At 35.6% G+C, this 21,791-nt stretch overlaps 1 protein-coding gene across 3 annotated transcripts in view; it reads left to right on the forward strand.

Moving 5' to 3' along the window:
• Nucleotides 1-21,791, forward strand: part of DIAPH2 (diaphanous related formin 2) — an 824,298-nt gene that overhangs the window by 583,408 nt on the left and 219,099 nt on the right. For all 3 annotated transcript variants that reach the window (XM_075999380.1, XM_075999381.1, XM_020285092.2), the window contains one exon: nt 8,664-8,828. In XM_075999380.1, coding sequence (XP_075855495.1) covers nt 8,664-8,828 — 165 coding nt within the window. The remainder of the gene's footprint in view (nt 1-8,663; nt 8,829-21,791) is intronic.

Below are 21,791 nucleotides of genomic sequence, written 5' to 3' on the forward strand. Positions count from 1 at the left end.
ACTCAGACTTTTGGGGGGAGGGGGGAAATGGGCATTTATTGAAACCTTAAAATCTGTACCCCTATAATATGCCAAAATAAAAAAAAAAAAAAACAGGTAATATCAAGTTACTCCTTTGTTATTCATTACCTACAAACAAAACTAAACAACTTTAACATGCATCCCAGTCCTTTCCAGGCTAGTCCCCTTCTTATATCTCCCTCTGTGCCCAAACTACCTTATCCCAGAATAGTCACAAGTTCCTTGATAACTCTGCATACATTGACACTTTTGCTCATGCTATTGTCATTGCCTGGAGTGTCTTCTCTCCAGATAGAAAAAATCCTTTCCATACCTCAAACTGAAATGTGAAAGTTACTTCCTTCTGAAACCTTTCCTAATTCCAAAATCACTCCGTTCCCACATCTTTCTTGAATTCTTTTGTGAAATTCATTTTATTTTGCCACACGCTCTTTTTCTTAATAGGGGAAGCTGGTTCAGTGCATAGTTTCATATTGCAGGAAAGTGGGGAAGGGTAACCAGGTTCAAATCCTCAATCCACCACATACTAGCTAGATGGCATTGAGAAAGTCAGTTGACCTCCCTGAGGCTAACTTCATTATGTGTGAATTGGAGTTAATAATAGCATATATAGGCCATAGGGCCATTGGGAGGGTTAAATAAGATGCTTGTTAAGCATTTAGTTCAGTGCTTGGTTCATTGTAAGAGTTCAATAAATATTAGTTTCTTCTACTACTGCTCCGCTGTTATTTATCTATCTCCCAACACTAGTTTATAAATTCAGTGAGGGTTAGGAGACATGTCTTATCACTTTACCTTCTTTTTCTCTACTTAATCCCTAGCAGTTTCTTAGACATTATCACCACATGGTAAATGATGTAGAGAGCTAAATGTGAGGTAGAGCTGGAGGTAGGACTTGATCTAATTAACATCTGTGTATGCATGCTGTGAATATTAAATAAGAATTTTTAACATTCCAAAATAAACATATCAATCTCAAAAATTTATAATCATAACTCTTCTGTTACTCTAAACGCACCTATTTTTTTTTTTTTTTTTTTTGGAGACAGAGTCTCGATCTGTTGCCCTGGCTAGAGTGCCAAGGCATCAGCCTAGCTCACAGCAACCTCAAACTCCTGGGCTCAAGAAATCCTCCTGCCACAGCCTCCCTAGTAGCTAGGACTACAGGCATGCACCACCATACCCGGCTAATTTTTTCTATATATTTTTAGTTGGCCAATTAATTTCTTTCTATTTTTAGTAGAGACCGGGGTCTCGCTCTTGCTCAGGCTGGTCTTGAACTCCTGACCTTGAGCTATCTGCCCGCCTCAGCCTCCCAGAGTGCTAGGATTAGAGGTCTGAGTCACCGCGCCGGGCTCAGGTGTCCATTTTAATTTTTCATCCTGCAGGAGTCATTATCATACTCATGCCCCACTCCTGTCCCCCACAAGTCTAAGTTAGGTCCCTCAACAAGCACTCGTGACAACCTATGCTTTACAATCAAAATTTTCAATTTGCCGTTTAAAAAATGTTTTTATTTATTTGTTTAATGTATATTTTCCCCACTCAACTGTCATATCCCTCGAAAGCAGTAACCTTGTCTATTGTCAGCACATAGAAGATACCTGGCACATAGTAGGCATTTAATCAATATGTTTGAATAAATGAGTGAAGAAATCACTCTGTTGGGTGTCTAAGAATGCAAATATAGACTCTGCCTCCAAAGGAAGGGTAAAAAGAAAGACACACAAAAGACAGGTATTGAATGAAGAAAGTGGGTGGAGAAAAATGGGAGTGCGGAGTATAGTTCTTATCTCAGTAATAACCATCACAGTTATGTCTTTAACTACAGGCTGATTTGAAAGCATTTTCTTTATCCCAGCTGACTCAGACAAATCTGTGGAAAAGTGGGGTCATTACAAAATATTTTCATCTCTCTGATAGCATAATTGCCTACCGTATATTAAAAACTGGAGACTTTGGTTCAAAATCCTTATTATTGAATATAGTATCTTTGTTATATCATTTAACTGTCTTATGCTTCTGTTTTATAATCTGATTTTTAAAAGAATTTTTTATTGTATATCCTGAAGTATTTTAAAGTATTATGTTAAATCCAAATGAAAATTAATATATGTGTTCCATATTATCCTTGTTACTATTCCACATTTTTAAATATTTGTCAGTGCATATTCATCACATAATATGTGGCTTATAAGTAAATTTTGACTGTCTTAATTATGCCTTAATCTCATTTTTAAAAGGTATTTCTTTGAAATATTAATATTAATAATTCCTAATGAAAAATTATTCAAATTACATGGAAAAATTCATGTTTTGTTTTTAGCATTTAGAGGAATCTTTTTCTGACAGGTTATAGAAAGTGGAAATGCTGTCTGTGTTTTTTAATGGATTATATATTTGTGATTTCCTTTTATTTGAATGGGTAATTATGCCATGTTGCTAACTAAAGCTTCTGTGAAGGTTAAGTGGATCTCAAGTTGATTTTTCCATGTTCTTCAACAATCCAGCAGTAATGATATTTAATATTTCGAGTTTTTTTATTGAAATTGTAAGTAATGCACTGCCTATGAAGATGAGAAATTGTAATAACTTATTTGACTCAATTAGCTGTAAGATATGTAAACTCCTTCATCCCCAGTGCTCTGCTACTGCTTATCTCCCAGGTCTTATGGAATAAGTTTTCTGTGGTAATAGTTACTCTTTACATCAAAATTAAGTAAAATGAGAAACAGATCTCTCCACCTAGTATTTGATGAAGTGATACTATGTTACCAGTTAGAGGGCAAGGATTATAACACTTACCTTCAACCAGTTTATAGACAGGTAGGTATAGTCAAAAACAATATAAAATGTACATAAAAGTGTAAAGAAAATAACCTACTTTCTATTGTGATATAAGCTTATGGAGGAATTAGTTATTTCAGGTTGAACTTTAAGTCCATATAGTTACTATATTAATAAGGAATGTAATCTATGAATTTGCATATTGTCACACAAAAACATCAATGATGTCAGCTTTAGAGAATGCTACTCAGTGCATAAATACTCAAGTAATTGTGGTCACTGCTTCCCTAGGTCAGATTTTCAAATGAGTTAATTTAAAAATGCTTTGTGGAACTTGATATATGTTTTATAAATTAACTTTCCAGATTCATTATTGAGACCAAATTGGTTTCAAATTAATAATAATTTCAAAAGATTAGCATTTTGCCAGCTAGTGTTTTAAAATGCTGCACACATTTTAGTTTATAAACCCTGCAAGGAATACTTCTGTTAGGGAGAATAGGATGTGATTTTAGCTTACAGTTATCTTGAATAACTTCCAAGTTTGAACAATTAGAGATATTTGTCTTTGTAGAACAAGGAATTTGAAAGGGGACTAGTAAAAGGAAAATTGCTCTGAATTTCTTTTTTCCCCCTTATACTTGATAAGTTTATATGTATTAGATATGCCCCACTTCACCCCCTTAAGGTTATATTTATTTTAGGGTATAAATTACTATGCGTTACCTTCATCTTAGAAGGTCTACTGTTCTCTCAGGGTTCTTCTCATTAAATATTTCAAGGACTTCCAAGGTTGCTTATGCAAATGGGAAGAGGTCAGGCTACATTTCGATCCCAGAATAGTCTAATCATCCTCCCCAAAGTGCCCTGTTCTATGATGGTGTTCTAGCTGTTGTCACTATTTCCTGTGGCATCAAAGGCCTGGAAATCTGGGTATTCAGGAGAAAATGCCCTTTGGCTGCTTCTCTTACCATTCCCTTTGGTTGTTCCTCAGGGAGCTGTGTCAGGACAGGTTCTAGCATTAGTTATATAGTATGTCCATAACCCGCCTTCCCATTTCACCCTAACATGGCCACAGGCTTCTCCCTCAGAGCTCTCAAAGCACAGCTAAGGGCAGGCTGCCTGGCCCAGTCAAGTCAATCACAACAGTCTTCAGCACACTTTCTAAAGTCTCAGTTATATTCAATCTTAAATAACCCCAAGTAAGGAGTGACAACAGCCCAGTTCAAATCTCTCCTGATGAAACAACCTTTCTCTTCCTTCTTCATAGTCTCAGTCCAGTTAAATATATACCTACTTTGTATTATAAATAGAACAGAAATCTACAGGTAGTTATAAGTATACCTTGTATTTCTACAAGAAAATGGCATTCGGTTTCTAGAATCAAAACTGCCTGCGAGCCACCAAATAGCCTTTCATAAAAATGCATTGTGTAATAAATCATTTTTTTTTTACCAGGCATCCCACTACATACCTTTAAGGACTTATTTCCTTTAAAGTGTATCCTTAATTTGTACTCTCTAATATGGGAGATAAATAAAATGCCCAGTTTTAAAAATTTTATCTACTGTATTAGGGTTCTCTAGAGAAACAGAATCAATAGGATGGACACACACACACATATGTATATATATGAAGAGATTTATTATGGGAATTGGCTCACATGATTATGGAGGCTGAGAATACCTACCATCTGCCAACTGCAAACTGAAGAACAAGGAAAGCCAGTGGTGTAGTTCCAATACAAGTCCACAGGCCTGAGAACCAGGGGAGCTAGGGTTTTCAGGAAGGGATTTACATTTGAGATACCAATAGATGCTATTACAAATAAAACAACTTTTAAGTAGAGAAGACATGTAGACAGGCGATTATAAAAGTCTGTACCTTAGGGAAGAGTTTGGGATAGAATATATGAATTTGGGAATAATCAATATGATATTTAAAGCGATGGGAATTGCTGAGATTAACTAGACAGCGAATATAGGTGGAGGGCTCAGAATCAAGCCCTCGGGGTACTCTAATGTTTTACGAAGGGTGCCAGAAAAGGAGAGGAGGTAAGAGAAAAAACGTTTTAAGCATGAGGGGGTGTGTATCACAGAAACTAAGAGAAGTGGCTAACCATGTCAGATACCGCTGAGACCTCAAAAGGAGAACAAAGGAGGGAATGTTGGACTTGACAACATGAAGGTCATTGTCATTATAAATAATATACTTCCATATGAGAAGAGCTAGCTTTCATGCCAGGGACTGTCATGATGCTTCCATTCTAACCCTAGATGGATGAGTGCCTTTTATCTAGCTTCCACAACTCTAAAATTTGAAAAATTCTCTGCCTTTTTGAAAAGGTTGTTATGAAGAATACGGGACATAATGGAAGGAAAAGTATATTGTAAATGTTAAAGGCTTACACACATGCAAATTGATGATGGTAGAATTATTTGTACCATTAGATTATAAACTTTAGGCTGGAGATTAAGACTTCAATGATCATTGTCAATCACAATGCTTAGCATAGTACCAACCTACCTGTATCTTGTATTTAATAGCTGCTCAAAAAATAAAATAAAAATTTCCCAAATGAAATAAAGGGATAAAAGGGAATGACGTTATCCAGTTCTTACCTGCAGTCCCATGTAGGATTTGGTGACTTGATTGCAGTTGTGGAAGATTTCAGTGCTGACTCAGACCGTTTCTCCCTTTTACAGAGTAATCACTTTGAAGATAAGTGAAGGACTTAAAGAGACTGGAGATTGCTTTCTATTTGTTAGTTTGAAGATAAACCATTCCCAGAATTTAAAAAATTTTCTCACTTTGGTATACAGACAGAATTTCTGAAATCAGTTTTTGTTCTATAAGAACAAATTCATGAAATGGTGTATCACTACATGGACATGTTTTAGCTGGTGAAAAATTATGTTATGATAAATGGGGAACATACAAATTTTGCCTTTTTTGTTATCTTTGCCTTTTTCTCTGTTGTACAGATGTTGAGCTTTCTGAAATACACAGTTTAGTGATTTGCATTGCAAATAGATTACAAGCAAGTGACCTTTGCAAAGTGTTTCTGCCTAGCAAGTCCCTGGCATGAATCTGTTTTATTTAAGAAAGAGAGGCTAGAAAACAAAAATCACTTTCTGTGCTAAGAAATGAAGACTCTTATTTCTGCTGCACTTAAATAGGATGTTTAACTTTTCTTAAAATGAAAAAATATATGCTGACAGTCTAAAAGGTAAAATCAGAATGTATGTGAAGCATTATGTACCCTTTTGTTGGTAAAAATAAAGTACAGTCTGCCAGAAATGTATTGATTCTTTTAGGTCTATTGATATCAAAATAGACTTGAGGGTTGAAAGATTTAATAATGTCACTTGTTGGCATGAAAGGAGTTATGTTGTTAATGGGAATGCTAATACATAAGTAGCATAAAAAAGAAGAGGTAGGGGGCATCTCACTTTTAAAATCATGGCGTAGTTCATGTCAGTTGCAAAGTAATTTTCCAAAAATGGTCTGATTTCCCCACTGACTTCCATTATAAAACGAGATCTGTGTTCCCATGGAAAATAAATTTGGCCCCAGGTTATAATAAAACACACTGAAGAATTCAGAAAACCTTATAAAATCAAGTTTTTCAAGGCACAATTATTAGTACCTGATAAAATAATGGCACCAAAAAATAGTAATATTTCATAGTGGATCTTAAAATAGTATGCCCCAGAATGTACTAGTGTCCTTCCCTACAATTCCAAGTCTACTACTTTTCCATCTAACCAAATTTTGTTTCTGTGATCATTATAGAGTTTTCATGGATTTAACTCTAATTTTAAAATGTTGATTTAGTTTCTTTTATTCGTTATGGTTAGTTTGCTTACCTTTCTCTGAAACATTCTCATCAATTAACAATCAAAAGTTATTAGCCATAGAAGAAAGAGCAGAAGGAAATGCACCAAAATATTCACAATACTTGTTTCTGAGTTGAGAATGTTACTTGACTTATTTGTTTTTTGTATTTCTAAGTTGTAAAAAGGGTTATTTTCAACTATCTAGATCTTCTATAATCAGGAAAAAAGTATTACAATTTCTTTCTATAAGTATAAATTTATATATACTGAAATATAAATACTGACACATGTATATATTTGGTTCATTTTATGCTTTGATAGTGGTTGTTATTATCACTTATTTTTAGTTTTTTTTAAATAGTTGTATAATTTCTGGAGATAATAGCGTCTACTTAATTTTCTAGAACATACTACACAAATTATGGTCCTAGACAAGCAGCATCAACATCACCTGGGTACTAGTTAGAAATGGTCATTCTCAGGCCCCTGGGCTGGGGCCCCTGCAAACAGCTATTTGTCTTTCAACATGCCCTTTGGGTGATTAGGGTTCTAAAGCTACAGAAAATTCCCTCTAGAACTATAGCAAATTATCTTTCACTTTCTCTCCCTCTCCCTCTCTTCCCTTTCTTGCCACATGCCTCTTTCCTCTCCTTTGTGGAGAAGAGATTTATTTTCTTACCCATTGTTGGATTTCTATAACATGACAGATTAATAAGAGAAAAACATACAAATTTATCTAATGTAAGTTTTATGTGACACGGGAGCCTTCAGAAATCAAGACCTAAAGAAACAGGAAAACTCATGTATTTTAGCATAGGTTTGATGAAGAGTAGACAGTGAAGAAATCTAATTGGACAAAGTGTATATGCTCCAATGGTGATAAACTGAGGCAGCGTGGTGGGGAGGACTTAGCAAGACCTGTTTGCTCAGATTCTTCTCTGTGTCCATGTCTCCAGAAATAAAGGACATTCCTTTCCTCCAGGTATGGGGGACAGCTCAGAAATGAGGGTCTTATGACCTGCTTCAGAGGCAGGGTAGAGAATTATTTTCTGGCCTGCCTCGGGGGAGAGGGATAAGGGGAAGGTCAGAGAGACCTTCTTGCTTCTGCTGTTTTCTCAAATACCAAGGTGTCATATTTTGGGGTAGTGTGTCCAAGCCCCATCACCTTCTTTTTCTTCTCTCTCTCTCTCCCCTTCTCCTTCCCCTTCTAATGTGTGTATACATATATACACAACAATTCATATATAGAATTCACCATAACATCTTTATCTCTGTTTATATAGAATATGCATATTTAAAAAGAAAAAAATCATCTTTTTTTTATGTTTTTTGTTGCTGTTTTTTCCTACCTTGTTCATAAAAAGATCTGAGGCGGTTTTCTGGTATTTATATCTCTATGCTTTCATTTAGCAAAAATTTTCCAACAAACGCGTTCTGTACAGTTATATATTAAATAGCTCTGCCTAATTTAAAGATTTTCAAAACTCACCAATATAATGACTCTAACAAGTTATTATGGGCTGAATTGTGTACCCCACAAACTTCATATGTTGAAGTCCTAACCACTTGGTACGTCAGAATGTGACTGCATTTGGAAATAGGGCCTTTAAAGAGGTAATTGAGTTAAAAGGGGATTGTTAGGGTTGGCCCTAATCCAATATGACTGGTGTAAGAAGAGGAGATTAGGACATAGACAACACAGACAGAGGGACAGATAACTATGTGAGAACACAGCAAGAAGGTGGCCACCTGCAATCCAAGGACAGAGGCCTCAGAAGAAACCAAACCTGCTGACACCCTAATCTCGGACCTCTAACCTCCGGAATTGGAGAAAATACATTTCTGTTATTTAAGCAACTCCATCTTTGGTGATTTATCATGACAGCCCCAGCAAACTAATACTTAAGTATTTGTACATTATAAATGTATTTATAGAAGCAATGGTTTAATTCAGTTTTAACATCTAGTGATCACCTTTGAGTTACTATTGGATCATGTTCCTTAACACAAAGCTACAGCTTCACAAAGAATGCCAGAGACCAATATGAAAAACTGTTGACCATGCACAACAACATGATAAAGCTCTATGAGAATCTTGGAGAATACTTCATTTTTGACTCTAAGACAGTGAGCATAGAAGAGTTTTTTGGTGATCTCAGCAACTTCCGAACTCTATTTTTGGTGAGTAATACATCTTAAAGCATTTCAAGTCCTGCTGCTTTTATTTCTAAATGTCTTCTATTGACATTTTATGTGCCTATTGACTGTATTGATGTCACTTTATAGTACTTTAACTAGAATTGACAGATACACCTGTAACATGGCTAAAAATTATAATTTATAAGCCATGGCTGGTTTAACATATAATGGGGACCTAAATGAATTATCTTCAATATTAGGTATACATGGAAAATATTCTACTGCGATTTTATAGGAAATAAATGGCTTGGTACTTAAATCACTCAGATTTTTATATAGCATAATATTATAATTTCACCTAATTTAAAACTTAATATCTAAAATCATCTTTGACTTAATACATTAAAATGCTGTGGTTTATGAACAAGTTTCTTTCCTAGCCTAAATGAGAAACTGATTTTGAATTGGTCTATGAAAATGACCTCAAATACCTAAAGTTTCTTTCATAATGTGGCCTCTTATTTTAAACTTTGACTCTTGGGGATAATAATAAATATTAGCATTAATTGGGAGTGGGCAATTAGGGTGCAAGTTATGACGCTAGAAGGAATCAAAGGCTTTGCTGTGTGTATTTTGTGGAAATATATCTTCTCTTCATCCAACGAAGGAGTACATGGAAGAGCATGGACTATGATTGTGATGTAACAGAAAGAAACACATAGTAGTTGATATCAAACAGGTAAAAGTCCATATGTTGAAAGAAGGAACTCTAGCAATAATCCCCAGCCAAAAGATCAGGTAGCAAACAAGTTCATTACAGTTTGAGGTGTGTTTTTCTCCCCAAAGCAGTGATTTGTTACATAAAATTCTCTTTCTTAATCAATGGTGTTGCCCATGAAATCATTTGATTTTAGTGTGACTTGCACCATCTGCAAGATGTGAATATGCTTGTGGAAGTCAATTTGCTTCCATCTACCAACCCAGGACATATAACCTAGATCACATCCCAACAGTTAAACAAGCAGCTTTGGTAAGAGAAGCTAAATCAAAAACTTTTATAAACATGAGTATCTATCTTCTTTTTTTTTGCTGAAGATATTAGCTCATTTGGGTCTTTGCCCCTTGATGGAGACACATATTTAACTTTTTAGCTGACCAGTAACAAATATTAAGACAATATGTTCTATTGGCAATGAGAAGAAGACCAAGAGAAAGTAGTCAAATCATTTTCAAAACTTAAAAGCTATAAATATGAGCCAGGCGTGGTGGCTCTCGCCTGTAATCCTAGCACTCTGGGAGGCCGAGGTGGGAGGATCGCTCAAGGTCAGGAATTCAAAACCAACCTGAGAAAGAGCGAGACCCTGTCTCTACTAAAAATAAAAAGAAATTAATTGGCCAACTAAAAATATATAGAAAAAATTAGATGGGCATGGTGGCGCATGCCTATAAGCCCAGCTACTCAGGAGGCTGAGGCAGAGAGATCGCTTGAGCCCAGGAGATTGAGGTTGCTGTGAGCTAGGCTGATGCCATGGCACTCTACCCCGGGGCAACAGAGTGAGACTCTATCTCAAAAAAAAAAAAAAAAGCTACAAATATGATATGAACACATAAACACCCAGATTATATCTACTTGGATTATTTTCAAAAAGAAAACAAAGTATATTAAAATGGAATGGGGACCAGGAAATATACTTCAGTTAACACGTTGAACACATTGGATAAATCCAATACATTATTTTTGTAACAACAATGCCTCTGAGTAATTAGAGATATAAAAATAAACATAATTAATATTTTCCATCTCCATTAAAAAGTACTTTGTTTTAACATGTACTAGATCTTAAAAGACTGTCTGTCACATAATATGCTCCCTCACCTTCTCAGTACACAGGCACAGAGTAGCAGATGGTGTACTTCTCCCAGTTAGCAGCATTATTTTAATGACAATTTGTGTGTTACAACCTATATGTAGTCATATTAGTCAGATGCTTAGAAGACTTATTAAGAACTATACTTGTATAACTTCTCAATCGTAACTTGCTAAAAAAAATGTTAAGGATATTATTTTAAGAAGACCTGATTCAGTATTCTGGCACCACCATTAACAAGCTGTGTGACTTTGGGTAACTCATTTAGCCTTATTTATCCTGTCTAGGTATCCCTCCCTCCCTCCCCTCCTTCCTTTCTTCCTTCCTATAAAATGAAAGGGTTAGAGTACTGATCTCTAAGAACTTATTTTTTTTTTCTTTTATTATCTAGCACATGTGTAAGAACTTATTCTTCTTTAGTAGTCAGAGTCATGTTCAAGATGGCAGAGAACATAAGTATTACATATATATAGGATATGTTTTATGTCTTTTTTTTTCTCTCCTGACTTCACCATCCATGTATAATAGCTTGAGTACAGAGAAAGAATTTGTCACATATCATTCTCATCGTCAATAATTTGACATTCTTACATCCAGTTTCATGTGCATTTAAGTTAACTTGTAGAGGACCTGTTAAGATTGAATTTCAAAAACAAGTAACCAGATCTTACAATGTGTCAACCAATCTGAAACACTCACCTAATGCAGTCCTGGCCACCCATTGCCCTCTTTGCCTTACGTAACACTACAGCTACCACTTCTATCTATACATTTTTATCAACTTGCTGGCATGAGAACTAGGTGTGCAACATATTAGCTGTTTTGACCTCAGGCTAGTTATGTAACCTCTCTGGGCATTGATTTCCTTATCTATAAAATTTGGATGATAATTTTAGCCATGTCTTCCTCACCATTATGTGAAAAGACTTCAAAATCTGTGCAATGCAGATGTAGAGTATTTGCCATTCTCTGACCATCCTTTCAATTATGTATTAAGATCCAACTTGACTTTGGTAGTACTCTGGTCTGGAGAAAGACAGATAAATAAACATAATATAATTTGATAAGTGCCACCATAGGAATATATTAAGGTAGGATAATAATACAAAGGAGGAACTGTCTAACTCTGCCTGCACTGGCAGAGAAGCCTTCATAGAAAAAGTGACATTTGGGCAGAGTCTGGAAAAATCCATAGGACTTTGACAAGCAGACTTTGACAAGCAGGTTTAAGGATTTTACACCTGACCTTTAAGCCAAAGACTCCTAAATCAACATCACCAACTTCAGTCAATCATTTGCACTCACCATGTTCCTGTTTCATAGTGAGCTTAAAGTGATTTCACTCTCCCAGGGGAGGGAAGAACCCTGAAATAGAGACAAAAATTGTAATCGCCAGAAGTTCCCATTTTCTTAGTGCTTTGTGTGTTTGGCCTCAGGGTTCTTAGCGCTAAAAGCATATTGGACTATAGATGGAAACAATAAAATACCAGTAGTGCTGAGAAGAAAATAAGAGTTCTGATTCATGTGCTACCAAAAATTACTTCCAAATGAGCTCAGAGTTTCATCTTGGGAGATCTATTTGGCATGTGTAGCATAAACAAAATGCACATACTAAAAAAATCTTCCTCAGAAAGAGCTATCCTCTAAAGGATGGGACAAACAGAAATGAACAAAAGAGGTTGACATTATGGATTAAGATGTTTTTAAAAATAATAACATTCAAGTGCATGAAAGCAGAATCGGGTAATCTCTATGGGACTGCTCTATTAATTATTAATATTCATATTATATATTACTCATATAATGAAGATATTAAAGGTATTCAAGAAGAATGTACAATATATTGGTATGAAGATATATGCAATTAGAAACATTTTTAAATTTAGAATGAAGACTGGCGTTCTAGTTAGTTTCTCAGAGATTTCATCAGAGTTTAAAGAATCGATATTATATGGACAAGATTAATTAATAACCCCTAAGTTTAAGCTGAATATTTTGTGGAAGAAAATCAAATTCCATATTTATGCAATGTCTAAACATCTTTTTTGCTTATTCTCCTTTATGCTTCAGTCATTCTACTAGTTCAAATAGTTGACTGCATAGTCTTTTTTTCTTTTGAGATATTTTGAATAGAATATTCAAAACCAGTGAACCTTATATGTTTCACCACCATGCAGTATCTTGCTTAGGCATAAAAATTAATTTCAGCTGTTGGGAAAGTATTCGAGGCAAGTATTATACTTCAATAACTTTCATAGCTCCAAATAAATTATAGAAAATACTTCTTTTCTCTTTTAAATCTGTCAGTTTCCTGCTGCTTCTGTATGTTTTTGTTTTGTTTTTTTAAGGAACAATATGTTACCCAGGCACTCAATAAATATTTGTTGTGTGTGTGTGTGTCCTCATTCTGTACCTCATATCCTAGAAATATAGGAATAAGGCTTTGTAGAATTATTAGATTCATTGGCATAACTTGAAAATGTTACATTACTATTAATCATACTAGCAGATTTCCCCTCAACAAAGTAAGTGTGAGCTACTGTTCATCTGATAAATAAACTTTGGAACAGCTCTTAGATGAGCATTAAAATGGCTAAGTATTAGGAGGCTAAGTGATCTTAAGTAATCATGGAGTTTAAACCATTGTTCAGTCTTCTTGCTTCTACCTCCTAGATATCTTTTGACTCGATCCATTTGTCTCCAAGCCCACTGATGCTGTTAGAGGTCTAGGCCTCCACCATCTCTCAGCTGGACCATAATAGTGACCTCCTCAGTGGTGTCTGTGTCACTTTTCTTACCCATTCCTATCTTCTAATCCATTCACCACGTTATAGTCAGAAGAAAATTAAAAGCAAAAGGAACCAAACAAGATAACCTTACTTTCCTGACTTAATATTCTTTTCATGACTTCCCTGTGACCTCAGGATAAATCTGAACTTTTAAAAATTAAAATGGCTTACAAAATCAAAAGAGCTATGATTACTTAAATGCCAGACCACCTATGGCAGGCCCTGAATGGGCCAGAGTCACTTAGAGTGAACTCTCCTCCCGGATTGGGAAAAGTCAAGTCTGGAAAATGGAAGCAGCAGAACAGGACAACAGCAAGTTCCTAAGAGGACCTGAGCTTCGTAGAACAGAGAGAAACTTTGGAAGCACAGTATCAACACTAGAGGAATGCTGAGAGACCCATGTGTGATTGTCATTGTTCTTTAATTGTTCCCATAGCTAGTATCACATGGGGAGTTATGATAACCAAGATCACTCTTATGTTAATTCTAGGAATATTCATCCTTCTATGTTAAGTAATTGTTCTTTTAAAATCTAAACTTGTCTGAAAGCTCCCTGTGTAGCCATGTTGGCTTATGGAGATACTTAATTTAGAGAAACTCTCATCTCTCTTAAGCTGTCCTCTCCTTTACAAGTCTTCAATCATGTCTAAATCTAAACTATAATTGGAAAGCCAACGTGTGCATCTGCATTTAGTTAGACTCAAAAGACTAAATTGACAATATACAGAAAATTTTATTCCTTTATTAAAGGTAATTTGCCTTTAGAGAAACAAGGGTAAATTGTTACATAAAAAGGTTGTGTGAATAATTCCTGATCCAAAAAGACTAAGTTATTTTGACACGTTTTTAAACCTTCAATTCACAAAGCACTTGACATTTTAAAAAAAACCTTTAGTTCAGTATTATAAAAATGATGGCCTTATATAAGAAATCAAATACATTGTTCAGCAAAGTAGGGTCTTAATCAGTAATAAAAACTCTGATATCTTGAATGCCATTACCCAAAGATGTCTATTAGATGCCTCATAAGTTGGTGCTTCTTTGCTTTGCCAATAAAATGATAATTAATATTATGAAAATCACCTTGACAAACTGCAAGACCCTGATGTGCCTCTGAATAAGATAGTGTTTTTTGTAAGCTAAATGTCTCCAGGTGTCATCACTTGTGAATTCAGACGGGTGTCACCTTAGTAACAATAGTCCAAATATCCCAAGTTATCCCTTCTTTCCCCCCACTGGCAGGACTCAAGCTCTCTGCAGAGTCTCCACCCCGTCAAGTACATTAGAAGTCATCTCATAGGTGCTGAAAACATGTCATCTATAGTTGCATTTGACATTTGCTCACAAATGATTGAGTCCCTACTATTCTGGAGAGATGAGAATATACCACTGAACAAAACAGACAAAGTCCCTGACCTTCCTATCTTGCTATGGCTCCAGATCCCTTCTCCTATATGCTTTTTGCTGGCAAAGCTGCTTAGAGTTGCCTTCAATGAAAATACGTATGTGTGAGTCAAGGATGCAGTCTCCTACTGCTCCTGTTTTGCCACCAATCTTTGAAGTACCATCCTGGCATTATGTTCAGTGCAGAACTAGCCATGTTTCATAGTACACTTCATAAAAACAGTTCCTTTCGCTTCTCTTCTGATCTCTTTCTCCTTGGAGGCTTTAAAAAATGTTTCAAGTCCTAGAGACCCAGAGGGAGTCCTAAAACCATAAACCCCTTCATTGCCCTCCTTCCTCCCCTTTGTTCAGGTACCTAGGCATGGATCTTCCTTTCCCTAGAAGCCAGGAATAAATAAAATGCCAGCATAAATCGTTTCATGCAAATAGAGCCCTAAGGGCCCACCAACTCCCTCTAGTTAATCACATACACCCAGATAATTCCCTTTGAGCTCAGCTGGGACCACCTTGGCCACATAGCCTTAGGTTTATTTTGATCTATTGCAACTCTTTGAAAATAGGCAATCCATGTAAAATATATGGTAACTCTATTAAGTAGAATATTTGACCAGAATATCTCATTCCCCAGCTGTGCCAGAGTGCAGACTTTCCTGTTTTATACAGATATCATTGAATTCTTTAGGAAAAGATGTCACCTATCAACTGTTGTATTCTGTTTGACTGTTTACTTCAGGCCAGAAGTGGTTGTCCTATTTTTGTGATATGATTATTCCTTGTATAGAGAAGGTAACTATCATATCATAAGGAACTAAAGGAATATGTAATAATGGCATACACAGTTTAAAGAAAACTCAAATTCCCCAACATGATAAAAATATCTGCTAGTATGAATGGGTTTTAAATATGTATACATTTTAGGTTAATATTATAAAACTAAAAAATATTATGTTTCTAAAAAAATATTTCTAAAAGTTGTCAGAATTGTTTATGAGAAGCTGAATTTTGCCCTTTAAAAATCTAAGACAATGTAATAGTCACCAAAGAAAATATTAACAAAATCAGTTCAATGCCTCTTTTTCCTGTTAAAGCCTAGTAAGAACTAGAACCAGGAAACAAAATGCAATATCTTTAGTCCTAGCAACGGCACCTCATATAGAATTGTTCACAGAAGTGTTTCCCATAAATAAGTTATTATTGAATTATGTCCAAACACCAGGAAGTGGGAAAGTTATAAGATAAGCAATATGGTATACAAGCTGACCTTTTCCAGGGGTCTTGAGATTGGCCAAAGGTATTGATTGCTATTAAAGCATGCCTGGTACAACTTGAGCTTGAAAATCCATGAGGTTAATGCCAGAGGTGCCACCCTCTCAGCTGAAGTTTTCTGCATTTTGCTTCATTCTCATTTGTCCATTGGATAATCCCTTTTATCCCCGAAAAGATGTCCTCTGCCCTATATAAGGCAGTAGGAGGCAGGACTTTCCCTGAAATGATGCCCATTGAACTCTTTTTGTCTGGTATGCACACTCCCTTGTCTCCTCCCCATTTCTTCCTCCAGTTGTCTACTAACTTGTGCAAGTCACTTCCTCTAAGAAGCCCTCCCTAAGGCTCTTATTTTGGTCTAGATAACCCTTCTGTGTGCTTTCACACCTCCATCCCAGTACATTTTACCCTGTAATGTGTTCATCTCCATATCCTCAGTGATTAGCACTGTGATTAGCCTAGCATGGGTCAAGCACAGTGCTAATTACTAAGCATATGTATGAGTGGTTTAATGAATGATAAAACAATGAGTGAAACAAACAACAAATGATAAAAAATAAAAATTTTTGCCCTCCAGAGCTCACATTCTAGTGGGAAAGGCAGTCAAAGGCACAAACAGCAGTAACGAAATATAACACATATGTACAAAGAGCACGTAAGCTCAGAGGAGAGAGGCATTTATTCAGTTTGATTTAAGGAAGGCTTCAAAAACAAAGTGACATGTGAACTGGGTCTGATCGTTGTTTTGTTACTGTATGGCCTTTCATGTTAAAGGAACCTTTTCCTTTTTGTTCTCCCTTACCTCATTTGGTGTTTAATTTTGTTTTTTTTTTTTTTTTTTTTTTTTTTTGAGACAGAGTCTCGCTTTGTTGCCCAGGCTAGAGTGAGTGCCGTGGCGTCAGCCTAGCTCACAGCAACCTCAAACTCCTGGCTCAAGCAATCCTCCTGCCTCAGCCTCCCAAGTAGCTGGGACTACAGGCACAAGCCACCATGCCCGGCTAATTTTTTTTGTATATATTAGTTGGCCAATTAATTTCTTTCTATTTATAGTAGAGACGGGGTCTCACTCTTGCTCAGGCTGGTTTCGAACTCCTGACCTTGAGCAATCCGCCCGCCTCGGCCTCCCAAGAGCTAGGATTACAGGCGTGAGCCACCGCGCCCGGCCTGGTGTTTAATTTTAATGGTAAACATATATTGTCTCCTAGTTTTCCATGCTGAGTTCAAAGTGGAAAAACATCTATTTCATTGCCAGAGAAGCAGTTATCAGCTAATTATTATGATCTAAAGGTTACCCGCCATATGCTTGGACAAACAGTAACCAACCTTCAGTTATTTCCTTCGACTGACAGCTGTCCTGAGCAATAGGACAATTGATGCAGATTATCTGGGGCAAAAGCAACTGCTTAAATACCCGTTGGTCTGGCGTTAATTTAGGCCAGTAGGTGATTTTGCCCCTCAGGGGACATTTGGTAAGATCTAGAGGCATTTTTGGTTATCATATCTAAGGAGGAAGTGGACTGGCCTTAGTGGGTGAAACCAGGGACATTGCTAAACATCCCATTAATACAATGTATAGGACAGCCTCCTATAACAAAGAAATATCCAGCCCAAAATGTCAATAGTGCTGAGATTGAGAAACCCTTGTTTCTTAGCCCTTGTTTCAGGATTATTTACTAAAGATTTTTTTTAAAATTGTCATTTGAGGCCGGGCGCGGTGGCTCACGCCTGTAATCCTAGCACTCTGGGAGGCCAAGGTGGGCAGATTGCTCGAGGTCAGGAGTTCGAAATCAGCCTGAGCAAGAGCGAGACCCCGTCTCTACTATAAATAGAAAGAAATTAATTGGCCAACTAATATATGTAGAAAAAAATTAGCTGGGCATGGTGGCGCATGCCTGTAGTCCCAGCTACTTGGGAGGCTGAGGCAGAAGGATTGCTTGATCCCGGTAGTTTGAGATTACTGTGAGCTAAGCTGAGGCCACGGCACTCACTCTAGCCTGGGCAACAAAGTGAGACTCTGTCTCAAAAAAAAAAAAATTGTCATTTGAAAAACAATGTGTGATGATCCAAATTAGTAAGCAAAATCTATACTAGATAAGTTATTAATGCATCTATTTGTCACATCAATTTAACATATATTTTTGTATGTGTGAGACAGAGTCTCGCTCTGTCTTGCCCAGGCTAAAGTGCAATGTTATCATCATAGCTCACAGCAACCTCAAACTCCTGGGCTCAAGCAATCCTCTCACCTCAGCCTCCCCAACTGCACCACCACCATACTCAGCTGATTTTTTAAGTTTTAGGTAGAGATCAGGTCTCAGTATGTTACTCAGGGTAGTCTCAAACTCAAGACCTCAAGCAATCCTCTTGCCTTGGCCTCCTAAAATGTTGGGATTACAGGCGTAAGCCCTGCCTGGCCCCAATTTAATGTTTTAGTTATAATTTCAATTATTGACTCTATCACAATGTTTTAGTTAATAATATTTTCTATATAATTGAGTGATGTCCTGGTTCATATGGCTTATAAATTTTTTAAATTACCAATTATACATGTAAATTACCAATCATGCATGTAAATTGTAATAAAATTAGAAAATATAGACCAAAAGAAATGAAAATTCTACTACCCAGAGATAATTAATGTTAATACCTTGGCATATATCCTTCCAGGCATTTCCCTGGGCATGTATTAATATATATGTGTTTAGGGTATAAGTTTGTTCTTCTTAAAATAATGATGAGAACAAAATATCTTGTGAAAATTTAAGTCCTAAAATTTATATTTACTTGTAAATATACTAGTGGCTTATGACCTTATGGATATCTCCATCAGCATGCGGTATATAATGCCATTGATTATGTCTTCAGTTGTGATTTAAAATGTTAATTGGCTCATTTCATGATGTTTTTTACAAACACCTGGTCTTTAGCACCATGGTAACAATAATGACTATTGAAAGCCATCTGTAAATGGACTGATGGAATCTCACTTTTTCTTTTTGTTTAAATTGGTAATTGGTGACTCACCAGTTGGGCCCTATTCACATTAATGTTTCCTAAGCATTTTGCTATTGGTATCTGTTGTGCACTTTGATTTAAGAGCCATTATTTACCTCAACTAGGTTGTCTTTTTGTGTACAAATCCAAGTCAATAATATAAAGGTTTGTGATCTAATCACAAAAATCTTTAACAAAAGTAAAATTATTTAAAAAGAGAACAAATGTCCTGAATATATGTGTGTGTATGTGTGTATACGTAATTTTTTTCATTTATTTTCTCTCATTCTCTCCTTGAATTAAATTTCAATATTATGGAATACAGTATCTTAAATGCTTTTTATTTTTTTAGACCTGAAAAATGTTATAATGATGAAACAGCTACTATTTTTGCTCATGTATCTGTTTAGATTTCAGTTTCTATAAACATCTGGTCTCATGGTATTCAGAATTTCCTGACATTCTTGATGGGGCTGTTGGGCAAATCAGAGAATACATGGTATTTCTGAAAAGCCATGGAATAGACCAGTCATCCAATCAGATCTTGGGATTTTGAAACAAAAGATGCTCAAAGTTCATGATTCTTTAAGGATCTTATACATTCTGTGTTCAAACTAATGGATTATTCAATATGATGGTGTAGTTGAAGTCATTTTTTTTTCAAATTTTATTAATAATACACAAAAGAGCAAAACTTACCTCTACTAGAGACAGTATAGTTTGGAATACTTCATTATTTGTATTGCTCAATTGTGTTCAGTCTAAGGAAAATAACCTAAAGTTTCATGTACATTAGAGATATTAAATAGCAGCAGTGATTAAACAGCAAAACAGATAACTAAAATGTGTATATAGTCATAAGTATAACTCTGTTAACCAGTATAATCTTTGGTGGGAAATAAGGGTTGATGTCTCCAACAAACTTGAAACTTCATTTTGAATAGTAACTATTTTTAGTGTTATAAGCCATCCTCCTTTATCAGATGGTATCTATAAGGAAGCATTTAATACTTAGTTTGAAATACAAGATTTAGAAATAAAAATTCAATTTAAGAAGCCTTTTGGATATATTGTAATCATGTAGTTGTTCTTTCGTACTATATTAAAAGTTTAAGAATAGAATATTTTCAAAGAAATAGACTTCTATTACATTTTAGCATTATTTCGGCAAAATATGTTTTAGGTAATTCTTTAGCTAATAGACTTTAATGAATAGGCCAAATTAATTTATAATTATTACTGCAACTGCTTGTGTATATTGATATTATTGCTCAAGTTTTTTGTAAGTGCCTGAAAATAATTGGTTTAACTTTGCTTTTAAATACAGTAGCATGTTTTTGTGTTTGCTTTTTTTCATAGATTGTCAGGATGCTTTTGGTTGTCAAGTGACAGAAAGCATAACTAAAATGGGCTTAAGAATATGGTTTGACTTCCTCACATCACAAGTAGTGTGGAGATAAGGCAGTTACAGGGCTGGTTAATTCAGTAGCTCAATGATATTATCGATATCAGGATTTTCTAAATATTTCTGTTCTGCCATGCTTGGCATGTTGGCTCATGGTTGCAAAATGGCTGCAGTTGTTCCAGGCATCATATGCAAATATGGTGACATGTAACAAAGAAGAGGATGTTGCTTCCCATGAAGATTTTTTTTATTATTATTTTTTATCAGGGAGAAAAACTTTTCCAGAAGCCCCTGGGCATATTTTTCCTTCAGGTTCTGTTGTCCAGGATTGGGTCACTGTCAAGGAGAACCTTAGATTAATTATGATTCATTCTGGAACTGAGATGAGGCCCCTTCCCTGAGCATGTGGCTGTGCAGACAGTGAGCAGCCAAACCATTCCAGAGCTTTGCCAGCAAGTAAGAAGGTTGACGTTAGATGGATTGGGGCATGCAACTAAAAGTATCTGTAAAACGGCACAGTAAATTGCTGCTCAGCATTGTTTGAATTGTCACAAGTTCCAAATTGGCAAAATACAAATGAATGAGATGTAATGCATTTGTGAAATTCACACTTGTGTTGATTTAAATCGTTGTTTTTTTTTAATCTTGGGAACAGGAAATGTAAATAGAAAACATTATCCATTTACTTTCAAGTGATCCTTTCCTGTTTGTGTTCTGTCTTTAGCTAGAATATAGTTTATACAAGACAGCTCTTCTTTTCAAGCTTGCCTGCTTACTTGCTTACTCTTTCTCATTCATTCATTCAACCATTATTTATTGAGTACCTATTAAATGACAGACGCTGTTCTAGCCACTGGCACTGTTTAATTTACTTCAATAAACAAAAACAGATAAAAAAAAAACTACCCTCATGGAGCTGATTTGTAATGAGGAAAGTGAAACAATAAACTATAAACATAATTATTAGTAAAATTATATTACATGTGAATATAAGCATCATAGAAAGAAGAAATCATGCCAAATGGAATGGCCACATGATGGTAGCTAAAAGGTTTTTCAGCATTAGTTATAAAGTTCCATTGTACAATCAATATCTTCAGCTAGGATTTAGCTTTTGGCATTATAAATCTTTCCTTAAATGCAGGGATCATTTAAATGAATTTTCCTGTTTAGATGATTTCATTAGTTACAATTAGATAATTTTCATACAAACCCTAACTGTTTCATCAGCCTCTTATCCTTATATGATATAGAAGAAATAAAAATGAATTCTATCCCACTT

This window comes from Microcebus murinus, chromosome X (assembly GCF_040939455.1).
Source record: "Microcebus murinus isolate Inina chromosome X, M.murinus_Inina_mat1.0, whole genome shotgun sequence".
NCBI lineage: Eukaryota > Metazoa > Chordata > Mammalia > Primates > Cheirogaleidae > Microcebus > Microcebus murinus.